The 17,512-nt window shown below is 50.0% G+C and overlaps 1 protein-coding gene across 9 annotated transcripts in view; it reads left to right on the top strand.

The window, feature by feature from the left end:
- Fanca (Fanconi anemia, complementation group A) overlaps positions 1–17,512 on the top strand; it is a 47,294-nt gene that overhangs the window by 10,842 nt on the left and 18,940 nt on the right. For 6 of the 9 annotated variants that reach the window (XR_001232134.1, XM_005411060.2, XM_013507950.1 and 3 more), the window contains 16 exons: positions 78–187; positions 1,720–1,796; positions 2,113–2,254; positions 2,509–2,642; positions 5,096–5,206; positions 6,278–6,373; positions 6,456–6,515; positions 7,318–7,406; positions 8,251–8,311; positions 8,389–8,438; positions 12,419–12,495; positions 14,104–14,217; positions 16,072–16,208; positions 16,755–16,825; positions 17,021–17,117; positions 17,202–17,389. Coding sequence is in view for 7 of the 9 variants with exons in the window: in XM_005411060.2 (XP_005411117.2) it covers positions 78–187; positions 1,720–1,796; positions 2,113–2,254; positions 2,509–2,642; positions 5,096–5,206; positions 6,278–6,373; positions 6,456–6,515; positions 7,318–7,406; positions 8,251–8,311; positions 8,389–8,438; positions 12,419–12,495; positions 14,104–14,217; positions 16,072–16,208; positions 16,755–16,825; positions 17,021–17,117; positions 17,202–17,389 (1,614 nt within the window). In the remaining 2 variants the exon portion in view is untranslated. The other 3 variants (XR_001232135.1, XM_013507954.1, XM_013507951.1) reach the window with 3 other exon arrangements.

Genomic DNA, 17,512 nt, shown 5'->3' with positions numbered 1-17,512 from the left:
TGCTAGCCAAGATGCCAGGCGTGGTGGAGGGGGCAGTGCTTCCTCCCTGACCTCCTCCTCTTCCTCCTGTGCTGTAGGTTGGATATGTTCAGTGCACACGTGTGTTTTGTGATTGCACCAGATCCTCTGAAAAAGTTCTTCCGTCACACACTGGTCCAGACTCTCACGCACAGCCCTGTGCTGAAAGGTAGGCCAGCCCTGCTGTACCTGCCCAGTGTACCCCCTGGTGCCTGGGTGATGCTCTGATGACCCCATTTGTGGCTCTGTCTTCCCTGGGATCCTGGGCTCTGAGTTGGGTGGTGTGGTTTAAGCCTCTAAGACACCTCCAGATGGTGAAGGACACTTTATCACTAATGTCTTTTTATGTGAAGTCATTTTCTGGCCTGGGGTATGGTTCCATAGTAGAATACTTGCCCAGCACATGTAAGGCCCTGGGCTCCATACTCAGCACCATGAAAAAAGATATGAAAGTAATTTCTTTTTGAGAAAATTTATGATTAAAAAAGAGAAGACAGAAGAATTGTCATCGGTATTGTCACCAAAACAGAGCTATCTTTAACATAAAACATTTTTTACAGCCTGTTCCTAAATGGGCTTTTAAAGGACAGAGTTGTACTGTGAATACCACAGTTTTATTTTATATGTCATTATAAACCTTTTCTTAAACAGTTCTGTAGCTTTTCCTTTCTGGTACTGGGAATTGAACTCAGGACCTTGCCAGATGGGCGCTGTGCCACTGAGCTATATCCCTGGCTGTAGTTTTTGTAAGTGTTCAGTTTCATGTCTTCTGCCTATGGGTGTCTCAGCCCGGACGCCAGGATCTTTCCTGTCTTTCATGGGCACTGACCTGCTGCTGTGACCTTGTGCACTGGGCTTTTGTGGCCTACGTGGCTGCAGGGTGGGCTGCCCAGGACAAAGGGCAGTGGGCTCCTGATGAGGCTGCAGAGGTCTGGGGATGGGGACTCCTGCTCCAGGCTAGCACCCCAGGACAGCACCCTGGCTCAGACTGATTATGGACAGTTTAGGGTTTCAAAGTAGCAAAATGTAACTAATCCTGAGGAAAATTACCTCATGAATGTAGTACAGAATTATCAGGAGGCAACTAGGCCAAACCCCCAGGACATCAGTGCGGTAGAGTGTAGTTTCCACACTTGTAAATTCAATCAACTGTGGAGTAGAAGTACTTGAAAAAATTGCATCTGTCCTGAAGGTGTGTAAACTTTTCCCTATCATTATTTTCAAAAAACAGTGCAATGCCGGGCATGGTGGCACACGCCTATAATCCCAAGCACTCGGGAGGCAGAGGCAGGAGGATCGTTGCGAGTTCGAGACCAGCCTGAGCTACAAAGTGAGCTCAAGGCCAGCCTGAACTGCATAGTGAGACCCTGTCTTAAAAAACAACAACAACAACAAAAACAGTGCAACAACTACTTACTAGGCACTTATCCTGTACTAGGTGTTGCAGTCACCTTGTGCAGGGCTGGTGAACATGGATTCTGTGCAAATCACCATTTCCTGTATATGGGAGACATGGGCATCTGCAGTGGGGATTGGGGGTCCTGAAACAGAACCCATGGATGCCAAGGGATGGCTGGTTGGCAAACAGACGTGGTAGAGAGTTGAAAACTACAGTTTCAAATAATTGTATTCCTCGGGGAAGCTTGAAACATAGCCTTTGAGAAGCTGACTCTCAGCTCAATCCTGTCTTTCCTCTCATAGTGTCAGATGCCATCCAGATGCAGAGAGAGTGGAGCTTTGCGAGAACACACCCACTGCTCACCTCTCTCTATCGCCAGGTGAGTGGGACTGGCCCTATGGTTCCTATCCTTGTCCCACAGCCGTCAAGTGCCATATCCTCAAGATGTGGTTGTTCCCATCCGGGCTCCAGCCCAGGGTTGGAAGAGCGAACTTGTCACCTGGTGGAACACCAGAGGCAAGAGCTCCTTCAGCTGGTGCTGGTGCTGAGGAGAGGAGAGATGCTGTGCGTCAGCTGGCACTGCTCCTAGCTGCGTCCAGGCTTTCCAGTAGGCAGTAGGCTGTGGCCTGAGGGAGGCAGGAACTTGCACTGTCTCTAGTGGCTGAGTTGTGGTGGAAGCACAGCTTTCCTTTTAGCTCTTCATGATGCTGAGCCCTGAGGAGGCTGTTAGCTGTCTGCAGGAAGTTCTGGAGGAGCAGGAGGTCAACTGGCAGCGTGTGCTGTCCTGCGTGTCTGTGCTGGTCATCTGCTTCCCTGAGGCACAGCAGCTGGTGAGAGGTGAGTAGGGCAGCCAGGAATGTTGTGCATACTGGTGGCAGCAGAACCTTGGCACTTGGTGAGTCCATCTGCAAGGCCCTTCCTGACCTGCGGACCCTGTGCCTAATTAGTGCTCAGTGCTGCTCCTGTCCGATGGCCCATGCTTGGCCCAAGGATGGACAACAGGTCTTCTGCCTGGCACATCCTCCTCCTGGATGGGCCTCTCGCCACCAGCCGATCTCATGTCATCTGTGGGCTGTGTCATGGTCTCGCAGATTGGGTGGCCCGACTGATGGCTGGTGCCTTTGAGAGCTTCCACCTAGACAGCATGGTCACTGCATTCCTGATTGTGCGCCAAGCTGCACTGGAGGGCCCTGCCGTGTTTCCATCCTATGCAGAGTGGTTCAAGGTGAGTTGCCTGGGAAGTCAGTTTCCAGACTGCGATGCTTTGGGCAGGAGTCTCTGGTTTCCCCAAGGAGTCAGTGTCAGACGCATTGCAGAGATGGCCTGCACAGACTTCCAGCTCGACGCAGAGGCTCTAAATCCCTCCAATTTCCTCTTGAGGACCCTGTCCATCCCTCTTGGAGGAGTCAGGAACCCATTGGGCAGGAGCTGACGACAGCACCTGCTCCTCTGCAGGACGAGCTGGGTATCCAAGGTGCACACTCTGGTCCTCCGAGCCCTGCCATCTCCCTGCCACTCTGTCTGCAGTGTGCCTCCTTTTGCTCTGATACTTTCACAGTAGTCCTCAAACCTCAGGCTCACCTGGAGGGGGCTCTGAAAATGCAAGCCTGGGGCCACCCAGACCCATAATGGGAAGCCTCAGGGGTCCAGCCAGTCCAGGCTGGGATGGGGTCCTCGAGGCATCAGCCTGGCTCTTTGTGAAGTTTTGGGTTTTCCCCATGCACCACTGTGGAGTTGATGTCCTTGAAGGCACTGGTTTCTGGAAGGCGCTTATCTGATATGTGGTTAGGGTGGGTGGTGGGTTATCCTTTCAGCACTCTGGGCCTGTTGCTCCTGCCTGCATGGCCCAAGCACCCACTGAGTGGATGGGAGCTGACCTCCCTGACCCTAGAACTCACCTGTATCTGGCCCTTGATACTGCTCACTTCCACGCCTGGTGTGTGTGTGCTGTGTCTGCTGCAGGGTCTTTGCCCTGTGGGTTGTGACAGCCAGGTGGTTTGGGTAGGGTTGTTGTCTCCCAGTCTGACTGACTTGCCCCAGGGCTCTAGCTCCTAAAAGGACGTTGATGAAAGAAATGCTGTGTGATGGTGTGGTGCTGGTTTCTTGTGCTTTTCCATTTATTTTTTTAAGTCAACTTTTTCAAGCTATAATTTAAATAAAATGCAACCAATTTACATTTACAATTGGGTGCATTGTGACAAGTATATCCTGTGTGTGTTCAGAATTTGAAGGTCTGTTAGTCTGTCTATACATATTCTGATGTATGAGACCGGGTCTCATGTTCCCCAGGCTGGCTGAACTCTTGGACATAGTCATCTTCCTACCTCAGCTTCCCCTACCACTGCACTCGGTTCTTAATCTATATTTTTAAAAATGTTAATAGGGCTTACATTTGCTAATCTGAGCCCTCTTGTCAGTGATGTGGTTTGTAACATATCACATTATACAGCTACCTAATTTTTTGTAACAAGAACTGCCTTTTCCCAGAGTGACACAGTGATAGCCAGGATCCAGCCCAGGGTGTATGTTGTTGTGAGTATCTCGCAGAAGGCTTCTGGGAATGGCAGGTCCCAGGCGGTGGGCGCCGTGTCAGCTCACCTGTGGTCAGCATGTCACTGAGGTTCAGGTCTCATGGAGCGAGTATCACCCAGAGATAGGGCGGCTTCATGTGGGCCTGGGTCTCCTCCCTCCCTTGTCGGTGAGAGAACCTTGGTGGGATGTGGATGTGGTGAAGATGACCCTGGCTGGGTTTTCTGGGTCTTTAACTGTGGGTGTCAGGCGGTTTTCCTGGTGTCTCTGAGCTTGGCTTTTCCCTAACTGTCCTTAGACGCAGGAAGGCATTGTATTTCCTGATTAATCTGGTGGATTTTTGTGTTTGTGATGCCACAACACATGAAGGAGTTGGCTGACTGTGTTTGCCATCCAGGTTTACATGCTGCAGTGGGGCCTTGTCCTACCCTGGCGTCATAAGGGGCCTACTTTCCCGTGTTGCCATCCCACATTCACACAATCTCTCTATGGGCTCCTTGGTGATATACTCAGGCCAGCGCCAGTTTGGACTCTCCTTCCTCCACAGTTGGTGCCAGCTTTGGCCAGGCCCCGTCGTATTGCCTCTGTCCTGGAAGGTCTGCCCTGGCATACTCTGCCTTGTCTCATTCTAATGTGTGGCTTTAGTGTCCTGAGGGCGACCTCTTTGCCTTTGCCTGCGTTGCAGGGGTTGTGCCAGCTCACACGCATATTTGGGAGTTTTGGTGTGGCCAGGAGTGTCACTGTCAGACAGAATGAGTGTGTTGCTGGGTAATAAGCTTGAGTGGGTTGTACCCTTCGGGGCCGCAGGAGAGTTCCACAGTTACTGTTCCCTATAGCAAACTATTTCGAACTTTCTTTGAATGAACTTTATTTTTATTTTTTGGGTCAGGATCTCCCTATATAGCCCAGGCTGGTCTCAAACTTGCAGCAGTCCTGCCTCAGCCTCCTCAGTGCTGGGATTATAGGTGTGCACGACCACATCTTGCTGTCTTTGAAAGACTTTCAGCTCGTCTCTTCTCTGGAGGCACAGTGGTGGGCTCTTTAACTCACTTTAAGGTTCCCTTTTGTTAGTATCAGGCTTCTGTGTATGGATGACACAGCTTACAGGGTGGGTGTCTGGTGGCAGGGATCATGTTGTCTTTTCCCCAGGCCTCCTTTGGGAGCTCGAGTGGTTACCACAGCTGCAGCAAGAAGGCCTTGGTCTTCCTCTTCAAGTTCCTGTCCGACCTCGTGCCCTGGGAGGCCCCCCGGTACCTGCAGGTGAGGAGCCACATCTGTGCCTCCTGCAGACCTTCCAGGCTTGGGCAGCCTCTCCTTTCCTTTCCTAGGTGGTTGTTGAAGCCCACTGTGGCAGGGATGGAGACAGGGGCACAGATCATAGGAGCTGCCTGCAGCCCATCCAGGAGAGGCAGGATGGGCCACAACACAGAACAGTGCCCCATGGCCAGATTGGGCTCAGGAGACACTGTGAGCTACTGCCAGTTAGAGGATCCCACCCTAGCTTTCAGAAAATTGTTCATTTTGTATACCCAAGGAGGAAGATCTGGAAGGGTATACCCCAAGACTCCCAGTGGTCCTAACACCCAAAAGTGGAAGTAAAGAAACAGGACTTCATATTAGTTTATTATTTGAATTATATGTGGGGTTTGTTTGTTTGAGATATGTAGCTCATGTAGTTCAGATTGGCCTTGAACTCCTGGTGACCCTCCTGCCTTGGTCTCCAAGTGCTAGGATTACAGGTGTGCTATCACGCCTGTCTCTCAGCCTCTGCTCTTGTTAGACCTTTGCCTCACACCCCAGAAAGGACAGTTGGGGGCTGTGCACAAGTGAGGGCCCTGCTGCCATTCAGGGACGGTGGGTCAGGTCCCCCTCCTGCCCTGAGTTCTGGGTCCCCTTTCCTTCTGTGCCATGGTGTTTTTGATTAAGTTAGGGTGAGACACTGCCTCATGGCAGAACTATGAACCCCACCATCAGCATTGTGGTGCCCATCCTGGGGCCAGGGTTTGGGACCTAGGTCTCTCCTTGAGCTACCCGCTAGCTCTCTTCTCAGACCCCTCCCAGAGCCTGGCCTCAGCCCGTACAGGCCTAGTCTTTCCCACTGTTCTGTGGTTGACTCTGTATCCTTTGTCCCTTTACCAGAATGTGGCCAGAGTCTGTGGTATGGGCTGCAGGTGGCCTATGGTGCCCCCACCAGCAGCACCCACTTGCATGGGGTTCTTTCTTGACTTCTGGCCTCTTTGTTTTGGGCTCTGCTTTGCTGGTGTCTGGCTCTGCTCAGCATTATTCCTCTGCCATCGCTGGAGGTGACTCACCATGCTGTGTCTGCCCCAGGTACACATTCTCCACCCGCCATTGGTCCCGAGCAAGTATCGCTGCCTCCTTGGTGACTATGTCTCGCTGGCTAGGACACGGCTGACTGACCTCAAGGCAAGTCACTGACCTTCCTAACCTGTCCAGCAGCAGCCAGCGACTGCCTTCTTTTTCCAGTTTTCATTTTTCTCTTCTGAAGGTTTCCTTGGAGAACATGGGACTGTATGAGGATGCAACCTTGAGTGGAGACATTGTAGAGGTAATGTGGCCCTGGCTGCTCTGCCGTCTCTGTCTGCTGCTCTGTGCTGTGACTTGAGCATTTGTCCTCTGATGTTGTACCTGATTTGCCTTTGGTGCAGCCAGCGGCATCCTCCTGGGGGGTGTTTTGCCGAAAGTGTCTGCAGGTGTATAAGATGGATGGCTGGGGGGCTGCAGCACAGAGGGTCCCCTGGGATGGAGGAGTAGTCTGCCTGGTTTTCCTAGGAATTGCAGAAAAGTGCCAACAACTTGCATGGGAACAAAATGTTAGCTGGCCATGTGATCTGAGTGTCGCTGTAAAAACAACCTTTTATACTTTTTTATGACTTTTAAAGTTGCTAGTTGCGAGAGAATATTTATAGGTGCTGTTAGTGTTTTGTGAAGGAATATCATGTAGTTTTCCGTTTAACATTTATTGCTGTTCAAAAGTTGCCATTTCACCATTTTTTTTAATCTCAGAAATTAAGCCTTCTGTTTCCTAAATGAGTGGCAGAAAGGAAAGCCAGGGTGAGCTGCAGCCAGGCAGAGGGGACTGGTAGGCGGGGGCTTCTCGGGGGTGGGGCTGTCCCCAGGATCCTTACAGGGCCTGGCCTGAGTGTCTGAGGGCAGAAAGCCGCAGCATTTTGCTTGTGTTGGGTTCATGGGAGTCCATGTCCTCTTGCCCTCGGTACCACCTTGTCCTTTAACCTCAAGCTGTGTAGAGACTCAGGGCTGCGAGGCCGGGCAGGCTTTGCCAGCTTTAGGTGCTTCCTGTCTTCTCCCTCACATCTTTGGTGTCTCCCTTCTTCCTGGGTGGGAACCAGCCCCGCAGCCAGGCGGCCCAGGATGTAGAGAAGGCCATCTCGATGTTTGAACACACAAGGAAAGTCCCAGTCCCCGTCCTGGAGGCCAGGTAGGGTTGGGGTACTGAGGGTGTTGGGGTGGTAGGCCCTTCAGAACGTGACCAGGTGTGTTCACAGGGCTGCATGTGTGCTGAGGTCACAGTCTGTTTGTGGGAGATGGAGCTGGGGTGTGGCTGTCAGGTCAGAGGCGAGGCTCTGGGTCTGGAGTGAATTCTGGAATTGTGCTGCCAAAACTGCCTCCAGGTGGAGCTCCAGATCATGTGGGGCAAGGGTGGGAGGACAGGGGCCACAGGCAGCTACAGTTGTTTTAGTTAATGCTTTCTTGGGGATCATCAGGTAGAGCTAGTCCCAGAAACTCAGCAACAAAACTTTATTGAATCCAGTGTAATCTCAAATATTTTGAATCATGGTTGTTGCCAGTGTGGGTGGACTGATTTTAACTAGGGACATTTTGAGATCAGTTCTAAGAAGACCTGGACTGGCCCAAAAGCAGTCCTCATGGCTTTAGAGTATCCCAGGTTCTGTGACCCAACTCAGGATGAGTTGAATGTGGTCCTGATTCCCTGGAATGCATGACTGTTGCAGTGCAGACTACCCTTGGCAAGATGTGCCCCAGGACAGTGTAAAGGACTTAAAAACAAACAACAGAGCCATAGCTGAGTGTGGTGTGGCACTCTAGGATGCTGAGGGAGGAGAAATACAAGTTGAAGTCCCAGAGAGACCTTGTCTCAAAAGTGGTGAGGGGCCGGGGATGGAGCTCACTGTGAAGGCCCAGTGTTGCAGAAACAAGTATCAGAGCATAGAGGTACAGCCACCCCTCTGGGCTGTCAGGACTGTGAGTGGAAGATGCCTTTCTCTTGGCTAATTATGGTGCTGTCTGTCCTTGTGCTGCAGCATATTCAGGAGGCCCTACTATGTGTCCCACTTCCTCCCTGCTCTGCTCACGCCACGTGTGGTGAGTTGCACATCACAGTGTCTCTGGGAAGGAGGGCACCCTTGTGTGTGGCTCACACACTCCTCTTCCTGCCCCAGCTTCCCGAGGTTCCTGATGCACGGGCGCTGTTCGTCGAGTCTCTGAGGAGGTACTCCGGGGATGTGGGAGGCAGCCGTTTCCAGCGGGGCAAAGCATGATGGTTCTTATAGAGAAATGTGCATATTGAACATGTTTTATATGTGAAATATTGGCTCACATATTAATTGGTTATGATTTTTTTGAACAAAACAAGATTTGTGTCACTGAATAACATCACTTGGTATCTTCCTTGAGTGAATATTTGGGATGAGTAGTCTGGCAATGAGAGTGAGTGTTTGGCAATGAGAGTGAGTAAACTTGGGGAAAGGAGAGTGTGGACAAGGAGGTAAGAGCCCCTCCCAAGCCTGCACCGGGAGCGCCCAGAGACACCTGTGCACCCTGTCCGGAGTCAGCCAGCTCACCTGCCCTGGGGCCCAGCAGCGGGGAGTGGCGGTGTTGGAAAGGTTTTCCTGAAGTACGAGGAAACTAAACCCTGCTTTCCAGTGAATTCTAGAGAGAGATGGAGAGGAGAGTGCGCCTGGAAAGGGACTCTTTTCTCATCTTACAGTAAGACCATTCTCTGGGGTTCTTACTTATATTGGTACTGGTAATCCAACTCAGGGCCTCGTTCTTGCCAGGCAGGGGCTGTACCACTGAGCTATATCACCAGCTTTATTTTTATTTTTGATATAAAATATTTCATATTTACAGAAGAATGCAGATAACATTTTAAAATACCTATTTAAAAAGTACCCAGGAACCTCTACCTATATTTTGCTATCTTTGCTTTTCTAAAAAAAAACAAAATTGGGAGCAGGGTATGGTAGCACACGTTTCTAGTCTCAGCACTGGGGAGGCTGAGCCAGGGTGAGTGCTGTGGGTCTGAGGCCAGCCTGGGCTATATAGTGAGACTGTCTCAAAAAATAATAATAAATCAATAAACAGTTGGAACCAGGGCCAGGGTGCATGGCTATAATCTTACCACTTGGGAGGCTGGGGCAGAAGGATCAAGTTTGAACTCAGCTAGGCAACTTAATGAGACCCTGTGTCTCAAAATAAACTTTAAAAAAAAAATTTTTTTTTTTTTTTCAGTAAAAATGATACAGGGTTTCAAAACAAAATGATAGGAATTAACAGTGGTTGTTATATTACATATTGTTATCTTCCACAGAGCTGCTCAGATTACCAGATGTAAGAATGAAGAATTGATCAACAAATTAAAGAGAATAGAAAATGATAAAAGAAAACATTAGAAATGATATAGAGCTTCACTAAATAAGATGGTAGAAATTCAACAATGGTTGTTGTACTGCATAGTGTTGTCTTCAAATTAGTTGTTTAAAAATCTTACTTGTAGAGTCAAAGTCTCTTTAGTCTGGCTTCTTGACCTTATTACCTACTCCTGTCCAGGGAAACCCTTATCCTGACAGTGTATGATCCTTCCTGCCTTCCTGCCTTCCTGCCTTCCTGCCTTCCTGCCTTTCTGTCTTCTCGCCTTCCTGCCTTCTTGTCTTCTTTTCTTGTTTTTTTGCTTTGCTTTGCTTTGCTTTGCTTTGCTTTGCTTTGCTTTGCTTCGCTTCGCTTCACTTTGCTTTGAGATAGGGTCTTGCTATGTTGCTGAGGCTGGCCTTGAACTCACCATAAAGCTCAGGCTGGCCTCAAACTTTCCTGCTTCCTGAGTGCTGGGATTACAGGTGTATGCTGCCATGGCTGGCCACGTTTGTATGATTCTTTCCTTTATTGTTCTAGTGTGTGTGTTAGATGGTGAGCAGAAAGTACACACATCAGATCAGGTTTTGGTCTAGGGCTACCAAAGTGTGTGTGTTTATTGTTCTAGTGTGTGTGTTAGATGGGTGAGCAGAAAGTACACACATCAGATCAGGTTTTGTGCTTTTCGGTTGTGAGTGGTACCGTGCATATCATTCTAGAAGTGTGTTTTCACTCACCTTGTCCTGGGCTTGTTCATTGACTTTAACTGCTCAGAGGAGCTGAGCTTTGTGCCCAAGAACTGCCATGGTCACACACTGCCTGCTGCACAGGTCTCGTGGATTGTGACTGCCTCATGAGTTTATCCACTCCCATGTGGTTGGACTCAGGCTCTCTGCAGTTTTATGCTTTTAACAGTGCTTCAGTGAACATCCTTGTGTCTCTGTGTAAAGATTTTTGGAATTTTCAGTGAATTCCACTGGTTTTATAGGTTAACTTGAAGACAGTGGACTCTTATAATACTGAGTTTTCTGTTCCATTGTATATCTTTTTATCCATAAAGATCATGTGCATCTTTTGTTAGATTTCTAAGTACTTGGCTTCTGCTGTTACTGTGAACAAGACAGTCTGACTTGCTGTTTTTGTTACTGCTGAGGTTTAAGTAACTTGGGATCTGGTAGCCTTGCTGAGCTGGGTCTTAGTACTTGGCTAGTTGGCTGTATTTCCTTCATAGATAATCATATTGCCTACAAGAACAAATGTTTGTCTCTTTCTTTCTGATTTTTAAAAAATGCTGCACATAATATACTTAAATGGCATTCACACTTGGGAAAAGAAAAGATTTAAAACCATACAAGGAAAATTTGAGTTACTCAGTGGTACCTTGGTTCACAAACTTAATATGTTCCATGATTTTGGAAAAGATGGCCATGTTTGTGTTTGTGTGGTACAGATGATGTTTGTCACCGATGCAGAATTTGCAAACAAAAACAAAATTTTAGCAAGCACTTCTGTTTGTAAACTGAAGCCCTACTGTAAACTTCTATTATATAAGCATTACTGGACATTGTACAAAGTTAGAAGATATATTTCAAGCAAAAATATGGAGTAAAAACCTGACATTCTTAATTCATAGAGACTACCACAAAAACACTCTAGTTCCTTCCTAACTTTTATGTCCCTTTTTGTTCTACTACAGTGAACTTGTAGTTTAATGTGGGACTGTAGGAGTTGTAAGCTTCGCCTTGCTCCTCACTGTGGTGGGGGGAGCACTTCTCGAGCTGTACCATGAATTGCGTCTGCTGTAGTCTGTTGTGTGTGTGCCTTGTGTCACATTGAGAGGTCTGTCAGTGGCCTTGCTGCGGATTTGTACAGCAGTGTGTTCCAGGCTCCTCATGCTCTTTTCCCCTAAGCTGTCCCCATGATTGATTGCTCTGATAGTGTCCTCGCTGGAACAGCCTCTACTCGGTGTGGTTCTTTTGCCTAATGAGCTGCTGATTTATTTTCATGACTATCTGCACCTGTGTCTGGACTCTTGTGTGATGCTGCTTTGGCATCGAGGGTTTAGCACCTCTGGATGGGCTGGGCGGCCTCCTCTCTTCTCTGGAATGGTTTATGTAAGGCAGGGATTCTCTGTTGCTGGAGTTGTGGCAGAAGTGACTGCATAACCTGTAGTCCTGGACCTTTAGTCCAGTGACTTGTGGTATCAGAGACTGGGCCACTGACTCATTTTCATGGGTGGTTATTAGTCAGGTTTTTAACCCATCCTGAGACTTTTTGTAGATTTCTAGAAATTCACTCATCGAGGTTTTGAAGGTTCACATGGTGACAAAGGGCTACCAAAGATCCTGTCTCAAAAAAATAAGTGTAGCATAGATGCCCTGAGAAGATGGTGCTAGGAGGCTGCCCTGGGTGCCCTGCAAACCCAGGCCAGGACACAGAGAAGAAGGGGGACAGCACCGTGCTTTAGTATAAGACCCCACAAGATGAATCTGGGCCAGTGTTAAGGCTGTGGGTCAGCATTTTTCTTAGGATTACTCATTATTTATGACTAATAGTGACATAGGACAGAATCACTTAAATCTATACATATATTTAAAATCATGCCTATGGTTCTTTATTGGTTTATGTTTATAGTACATTATGATTACATTCATCATGGAGAATCAGTACATGTACATTTCTTAAGCGCCTTCCTTCCCCTCCCTGCTATGCTGTTTTCTTTCTAGGGCTGTACTCTGTAGTGCTGTACAGTTCATTTAAATTTAGTATCAGTTTTTTATTTTATAACAGCTTTGAAAGTATGGACTTGAGAATTGACTTGGATGTTGTCTTCTGATCCAGGGCAGACAAAATCCCCCCGTCTATGTACGCTGCCTACTGCCAAGCCTGTGCCACTGCTGAGGAGGAAAAGCCGGAAAGTAAGGCTCACAGCCACCTTTTGCTGTGACTCTCAAGGATGAGCATCTGTCACCTGATGCCTGTGTCGGTGACCTCAGACTGGTCGTGTGCTCAGGCCAGTGACCCTAGGCTCTGTCCCTGCACTCTGGGGGCCAAATGAGACCCTGGCCCTTAGGCTTGGTGGCCTGAAAGCAACTGACTTGCACTGTCCAGGGTGTGTTGTGCTCTGGAGGCCACTCTGTCACACTTACCGTGCCTGGAGGCCACTGTTGGGGTCAGGGGCAGGTCCTGGTGGGTTGCGGGCTCTGCTTTCTGGGCTTTTAGCTAGAGTATGAGTAGGGGTCTTTCTGCTCACAGGGGACAGGGACTCAGGCCTGGTCTAGCTCCCATGGTCCCATTCCTAGGGCCCTGGTTCTACCAGCTATGTGGGCCACAGTGGCAGTGCTGTCAGGAGCAGGTCCGTTTGCTGATGATGGCACTTCACTGGCAGATGCTGATGTCTCCTTGTCAGCTGTGTGGGTGCTGCTGTTTTAGGTTCTCTGCCACCCGAGGCCCAGTGGGCTGTGTGACCCTGTTCTGACCAGCTGCAGTCCTCTGCTTCGCTCTGGTTCCAGGTGTCTCCCTCTTACACTTAGACCATGTCCCACAACCGTGGAGACCAGAGATGTGAGTGGGCAAAGAATGGCAGCCCTGACCTGTGGAACCATGTGGTGTTGACATGTGGAGGGGCTGTGGCCACAGGCTGAGGCCTACCCCTGTGGGGCTCTGGAATATCTTCTCTCAGTGTCTAACAGGGCTCAGGGACAGAACTCAGAGCCTGGTTACTAGTTTCATTTTGGGGGAAGCCTCCAGCACAGCAGCATACCGTGTGCCTGTGCCTTTTCCAGCCACCCAGGACTTGTTTTATTCTTCACGTGTATGTGGCATATTTTCCTTTTTATGAGGCTCATGTGGAGGAGGACTGGACCCATGTCCTGCAGAATGTAAGCGTGACTTATTTTTTTTTTTGGTTTTTCTCCGGTACCGGGAACCGAACTCACGACCTTGCGCTTGCCAGGCAGGCGCTTTTGCTGCTGAGCTAAATCCCCAGCCCTGTAAGCGTGACTTAATGAGTAGGGGCCATGGTTGGCTCTGGGACACTGCTGAGATAAATCATCCTTCAGCCTTGATCCTGACTCTGCCCTTCAGCTTTCAGGACTGTACTAGTCTTTTTTTTTTTTCATTTTTCTCTTATTTTTTTGAGACAGGATCTCTCTGTGTAGTTCAGATTGCACCTAACCTCACTATGTAGCCCAGGCTGGCCTTGAACTCATGGCAATCTTCTTGCCTTAGCCTCCTGAGTGCCAGGATCACAGGTGTGTGCTACCATGCCCGGCTTTAAACTTGTTTATAAATGTCTCGTTTTGGTGGGGATGAAACCCAGGGCCTGGTGCATGCTAGGCAAGCACTCACCACTCAGCTGCACCCAGCCTAGAATGTGTTGATTTTTGCTGTGACATGGAGCAGCCAGCTCAGAGAGGACTTCATGTGCCTCTACGTGTGCTCTTCAAGCCTGTATCCGACATCTGTACACAGCTATGGGTAAATGAAGGGTCCTATGGCCAGAGGTTAAGTTCCCCCACCCTCAGGTGCAGAGCCAGGAATGAGGACAGAGCCCAGCTGTGTGGAAGAGGCCCTGGGGCCACTTAGGACTGCACTAGAACAGCTCAGAGCCTTGATGACCGACCCTACACAGTACGCCGGTGAGGACTCTGTATGTGTATGTGTGTGTGTGTGTGTGTGTGTGTGTGTGATAGGGTGTGTGTCCTGGGTGAGTGTGCACAGCTACAGTGGGAGCCCACGGGGATGTCTTCCCTGTGGTCCAGCATGCTTGCCTGCAGCAAGGTGGTTGCTGAGGATGATGGGAGATGGGCCAAGGGCGGCTGCTGCAGCCCTCAACAGGAGCTGAACGTTCTTCTGTTGGACATCCCAGAGGAGGAAACCAAGGGTAGTTACGGGAGGCATAGTTTTCTTTCTTACCCTGACAAGGGGTGTGAGGTTGAGCACACGGGACTGTTGTATAGAGCAGTGCTCACCTGTGAAGTGGGAACACACGGCTGCAGAGCTTTGTGTTCCCAGCAGCTCAGACCTGAATCACTGACTCTCGGCCTCATGAGTTCCTTTCATTATGATGAATGCAGGATCTAAATCAAGCCCCATTTTCCCTGAGCACATTAAGTGCCTGAAGCTGGATAATTTATAAGAAAAGAGCTTTACTAATACCACATTTTTGGAGGCTTGAACTCCAAAATTGGCAGTTCCCGTGGGCTTGGCTTCACCTAGTGTAGTGGAGGAGCAGGATCTGCTTGTGAGATGGAGCCAGAGAGGCTGAGGAGGGTCAGTCTGGCTGTTTAGGACAGCTGACCAGTTGTTCTCTTCTGAGGACTACGCCCCACTGCCATGTCACCTTGCTCCAAACTTCCCTCTTACAGGTCCCACCTCCCAGCACCACCATTTGTGGGACCAAACCACACCCAAGCCATAACACTTAAGTGTGACAGATCTTCATTTCTTCTGGGTGGGTTTCATTCAACTCGAAAAAGCCTGATGTGTGTGGGGGGCGGTGCTCACTTGCTGTGTTCAGGCCATGTGCACGATTACAAGAGTGTGACCTTTCAGAGTTGTGCTCAGGTAGAATGTGGTAGTTATTATTTGGGGTTTTGTTTGTTTGTGTATTTTGTTTTGGCCCTATTCAGAATTGAACCAGGGGCTTTGTACTAAGCTACATCCCCAGCCCTTTTTATTTTGAGACAGGATCTTGTTAAGTTGCTCAGTCTGAGCTTGAACTTGTGATCTTCTGCCTTAGCCTCCTAGACAGCATCACCATGCCCAGCTCCCTGCTCTTGTCGTTTGGGGGGTGAGTCGGGTCCTTACTGTGTTGCCCAGGCTGACCTCCATCCCTGACTCCAGGGCTCAAGTGACCCTCTCATTTCAGCTTTGAGGCTACCAGGATTGTTGTCATGTCCTGCTCCTGCTCAGAATGTGGGGTTTGAGCCTTTAGGAAGAATTCCACTGAGAGGGGCTGGGGATTTAGCTCAGCGGCACAGCGCCTGCCTGGCAAGCGCAAGGTCGTGAGTTCAGTTCCCGGTACCGGAAAAGAAAAAAAAAAGAATTCCACTGAGAGAGCAAAGGCTGATGAGTGTTGGGCCAGCTGTGTTTCCAGCAGCAGTGAGGCAGCTTTCATGCTGCAGTGTGTGACTGTGTATAGTCCCCAGAATGGGGCATCTGAGAGGCTTGTGCTTAATTGACATCACTGTGTGTGGACAGCGAAGGCACTGTCAGCTCTCGGCCAATCCAGAAGGGAGTAGTGGACACGTCCGGCCTGTGCTGCCCACACTATGATTGGTACTATGTAGCCCGTGTGTCAGGGGTCTTTTTACTTGCCACCAGCAGTGTGGATAAACACAGCTTCCACTGCAGGATTGGGCTCGCTGGGTAAGTCGCCCCTGTGTGCAGGGGCTGGAGGCAGGCGGAATGGCCTGGCTTCCCTTGAGCCCTGTGCCCCTGGGCGTGGTTCGTCACACTTCCCACTTGTCTCATGGTTCCTCTCTCTACAGCTCTGTCTGCTCAGATGGCTGTGGTTGCTGAAAAGCTTGATGTTGTCTTGGGTCGCAGGAGGGATGAAGTCTGTTCTGAGGAAATGAAGATTCAGCTCAGCTCCCTTGCCCCAGATGTCCCTCGGCAATACCAGGTGGTAGGTGTGGGCAACGTGCAGCTGTTGAGGGCCTGGGCACCGCTCTGCCTGGGGCTGGCTGGGCCACCTCAGCGTATTTGTATAGGAGCTCTTTTACTTTTGGGGGGTTTTTGGTCAGAATTGAACTCAGGACCTTGATCATGGTAGGCAAACCGTCTACCGCTGAGCTGCATCCCCAACCCATTTTTCAGTTTTATTTTGAGACATGATCTCACTAAGTTCCCCAGGTCTTGCACTTGTAATCTTCATGCCTCAGCCTCCCAAGTAGCTGGGGTTATAGTTGTGCACCACCATGCTGGCCTCCTTTACATTTTTAAGAAATATATGTGATAGAGGGCGCTTGCAGCCTCAAAGCTTAAAGTATTTGTCCTCTGGCCCTTTGTCATCCAAGTTTGCTGGGTCTCATTACTCTGGCAGGGGCTAGAGTTGAGGACAGCCATCCTGGGACCTACTTGTCCCATGACTTCCTGTGACCCCTTTTGGCACAGCTGTACCTTGGTGCTGCCTGCTTGAGGCTGTAGCCTCAGGTGTCTCTGTCCCCTCCAGGTTGTGGATCTGTTGCTGACGGCTTTCTGTCAGGACCTGATAGTAGCCTGCAGCTTTGTTCCCCCAGAGAGGTGAGGACGCAAGAGGGTCACTGGGCGGTCATGGGGGACAGGCCGCATTTTCTGACAGGGACGCTATGTGAGACTTGCCCATCTGTGTGCTGTAGGGACTGCCTGGCCCTTGTAGAGGCCTCCTGTACTGGGGCCTGTTACAGAAGGTCTTGTGGGCTGTGAGTGCCAGCATGGGGCTCTCTGCCCTCCCTATAGGCAGGGCCCCTGGGCCACACTCTTTGTGAGGACCTTATGTGCTCGTACGCTGTTGCCTGCTGTTCTTGCCCGGCTCTGCCAACTGCTGCGTCATCAGGTATGCTATGCCACCCTGGCCTGGCCCGGCCCTCAGGGCTTGGGCAGCTGTCACAGCTCTGCCTCCTCCCTGTCTCCCTTTCAGGGTCCACGCCTGAGTGCCCCACATGTCCTGGGCTTGGCTGCCCTGACTGTCCACCTGGGGGAGACCAGGGCCACACTCCCAGAGGTGAACACAGGCTCTGCTGCAGCCACCCACAGCCTTCCTGTCCCTGAGTTCCTCCATCGCCTCCTGTCCTGCCACGCCGGGGAGTCTGCCCTCTTCTGCCTAAAGTGAGCTGGTTCTCACTCCTCAGTCATGGCCTTGCTCCCTGCCCCCCACCAAATAACACATGCTCACCAGATAAAATTATAGAAGACCGGCTGGGATGCAGAGTAGTAGAGCTTGTACGTAGT

Source organism: Chinchilla lanigera, unplaced genomic scaffold, assembly GCF_000276665.1.
Source record: "Chinchilla lanigera isolate Chin_1 unplaced genomic scaffold, ChiLan1.0 scaffold00140, whole genome shotgun sequence".
NCBI lineage: Eukaryota > Metazoa > Chordata > Mammalia > Rodentia > Chinchillidae > Chinchilla > Chinchilla lanigera.
The sequence above is the reverse complement of the archived record's forward strand: the minus strand, read 5'-3'. Positions and strand labels throughout refer to the sequence as shown.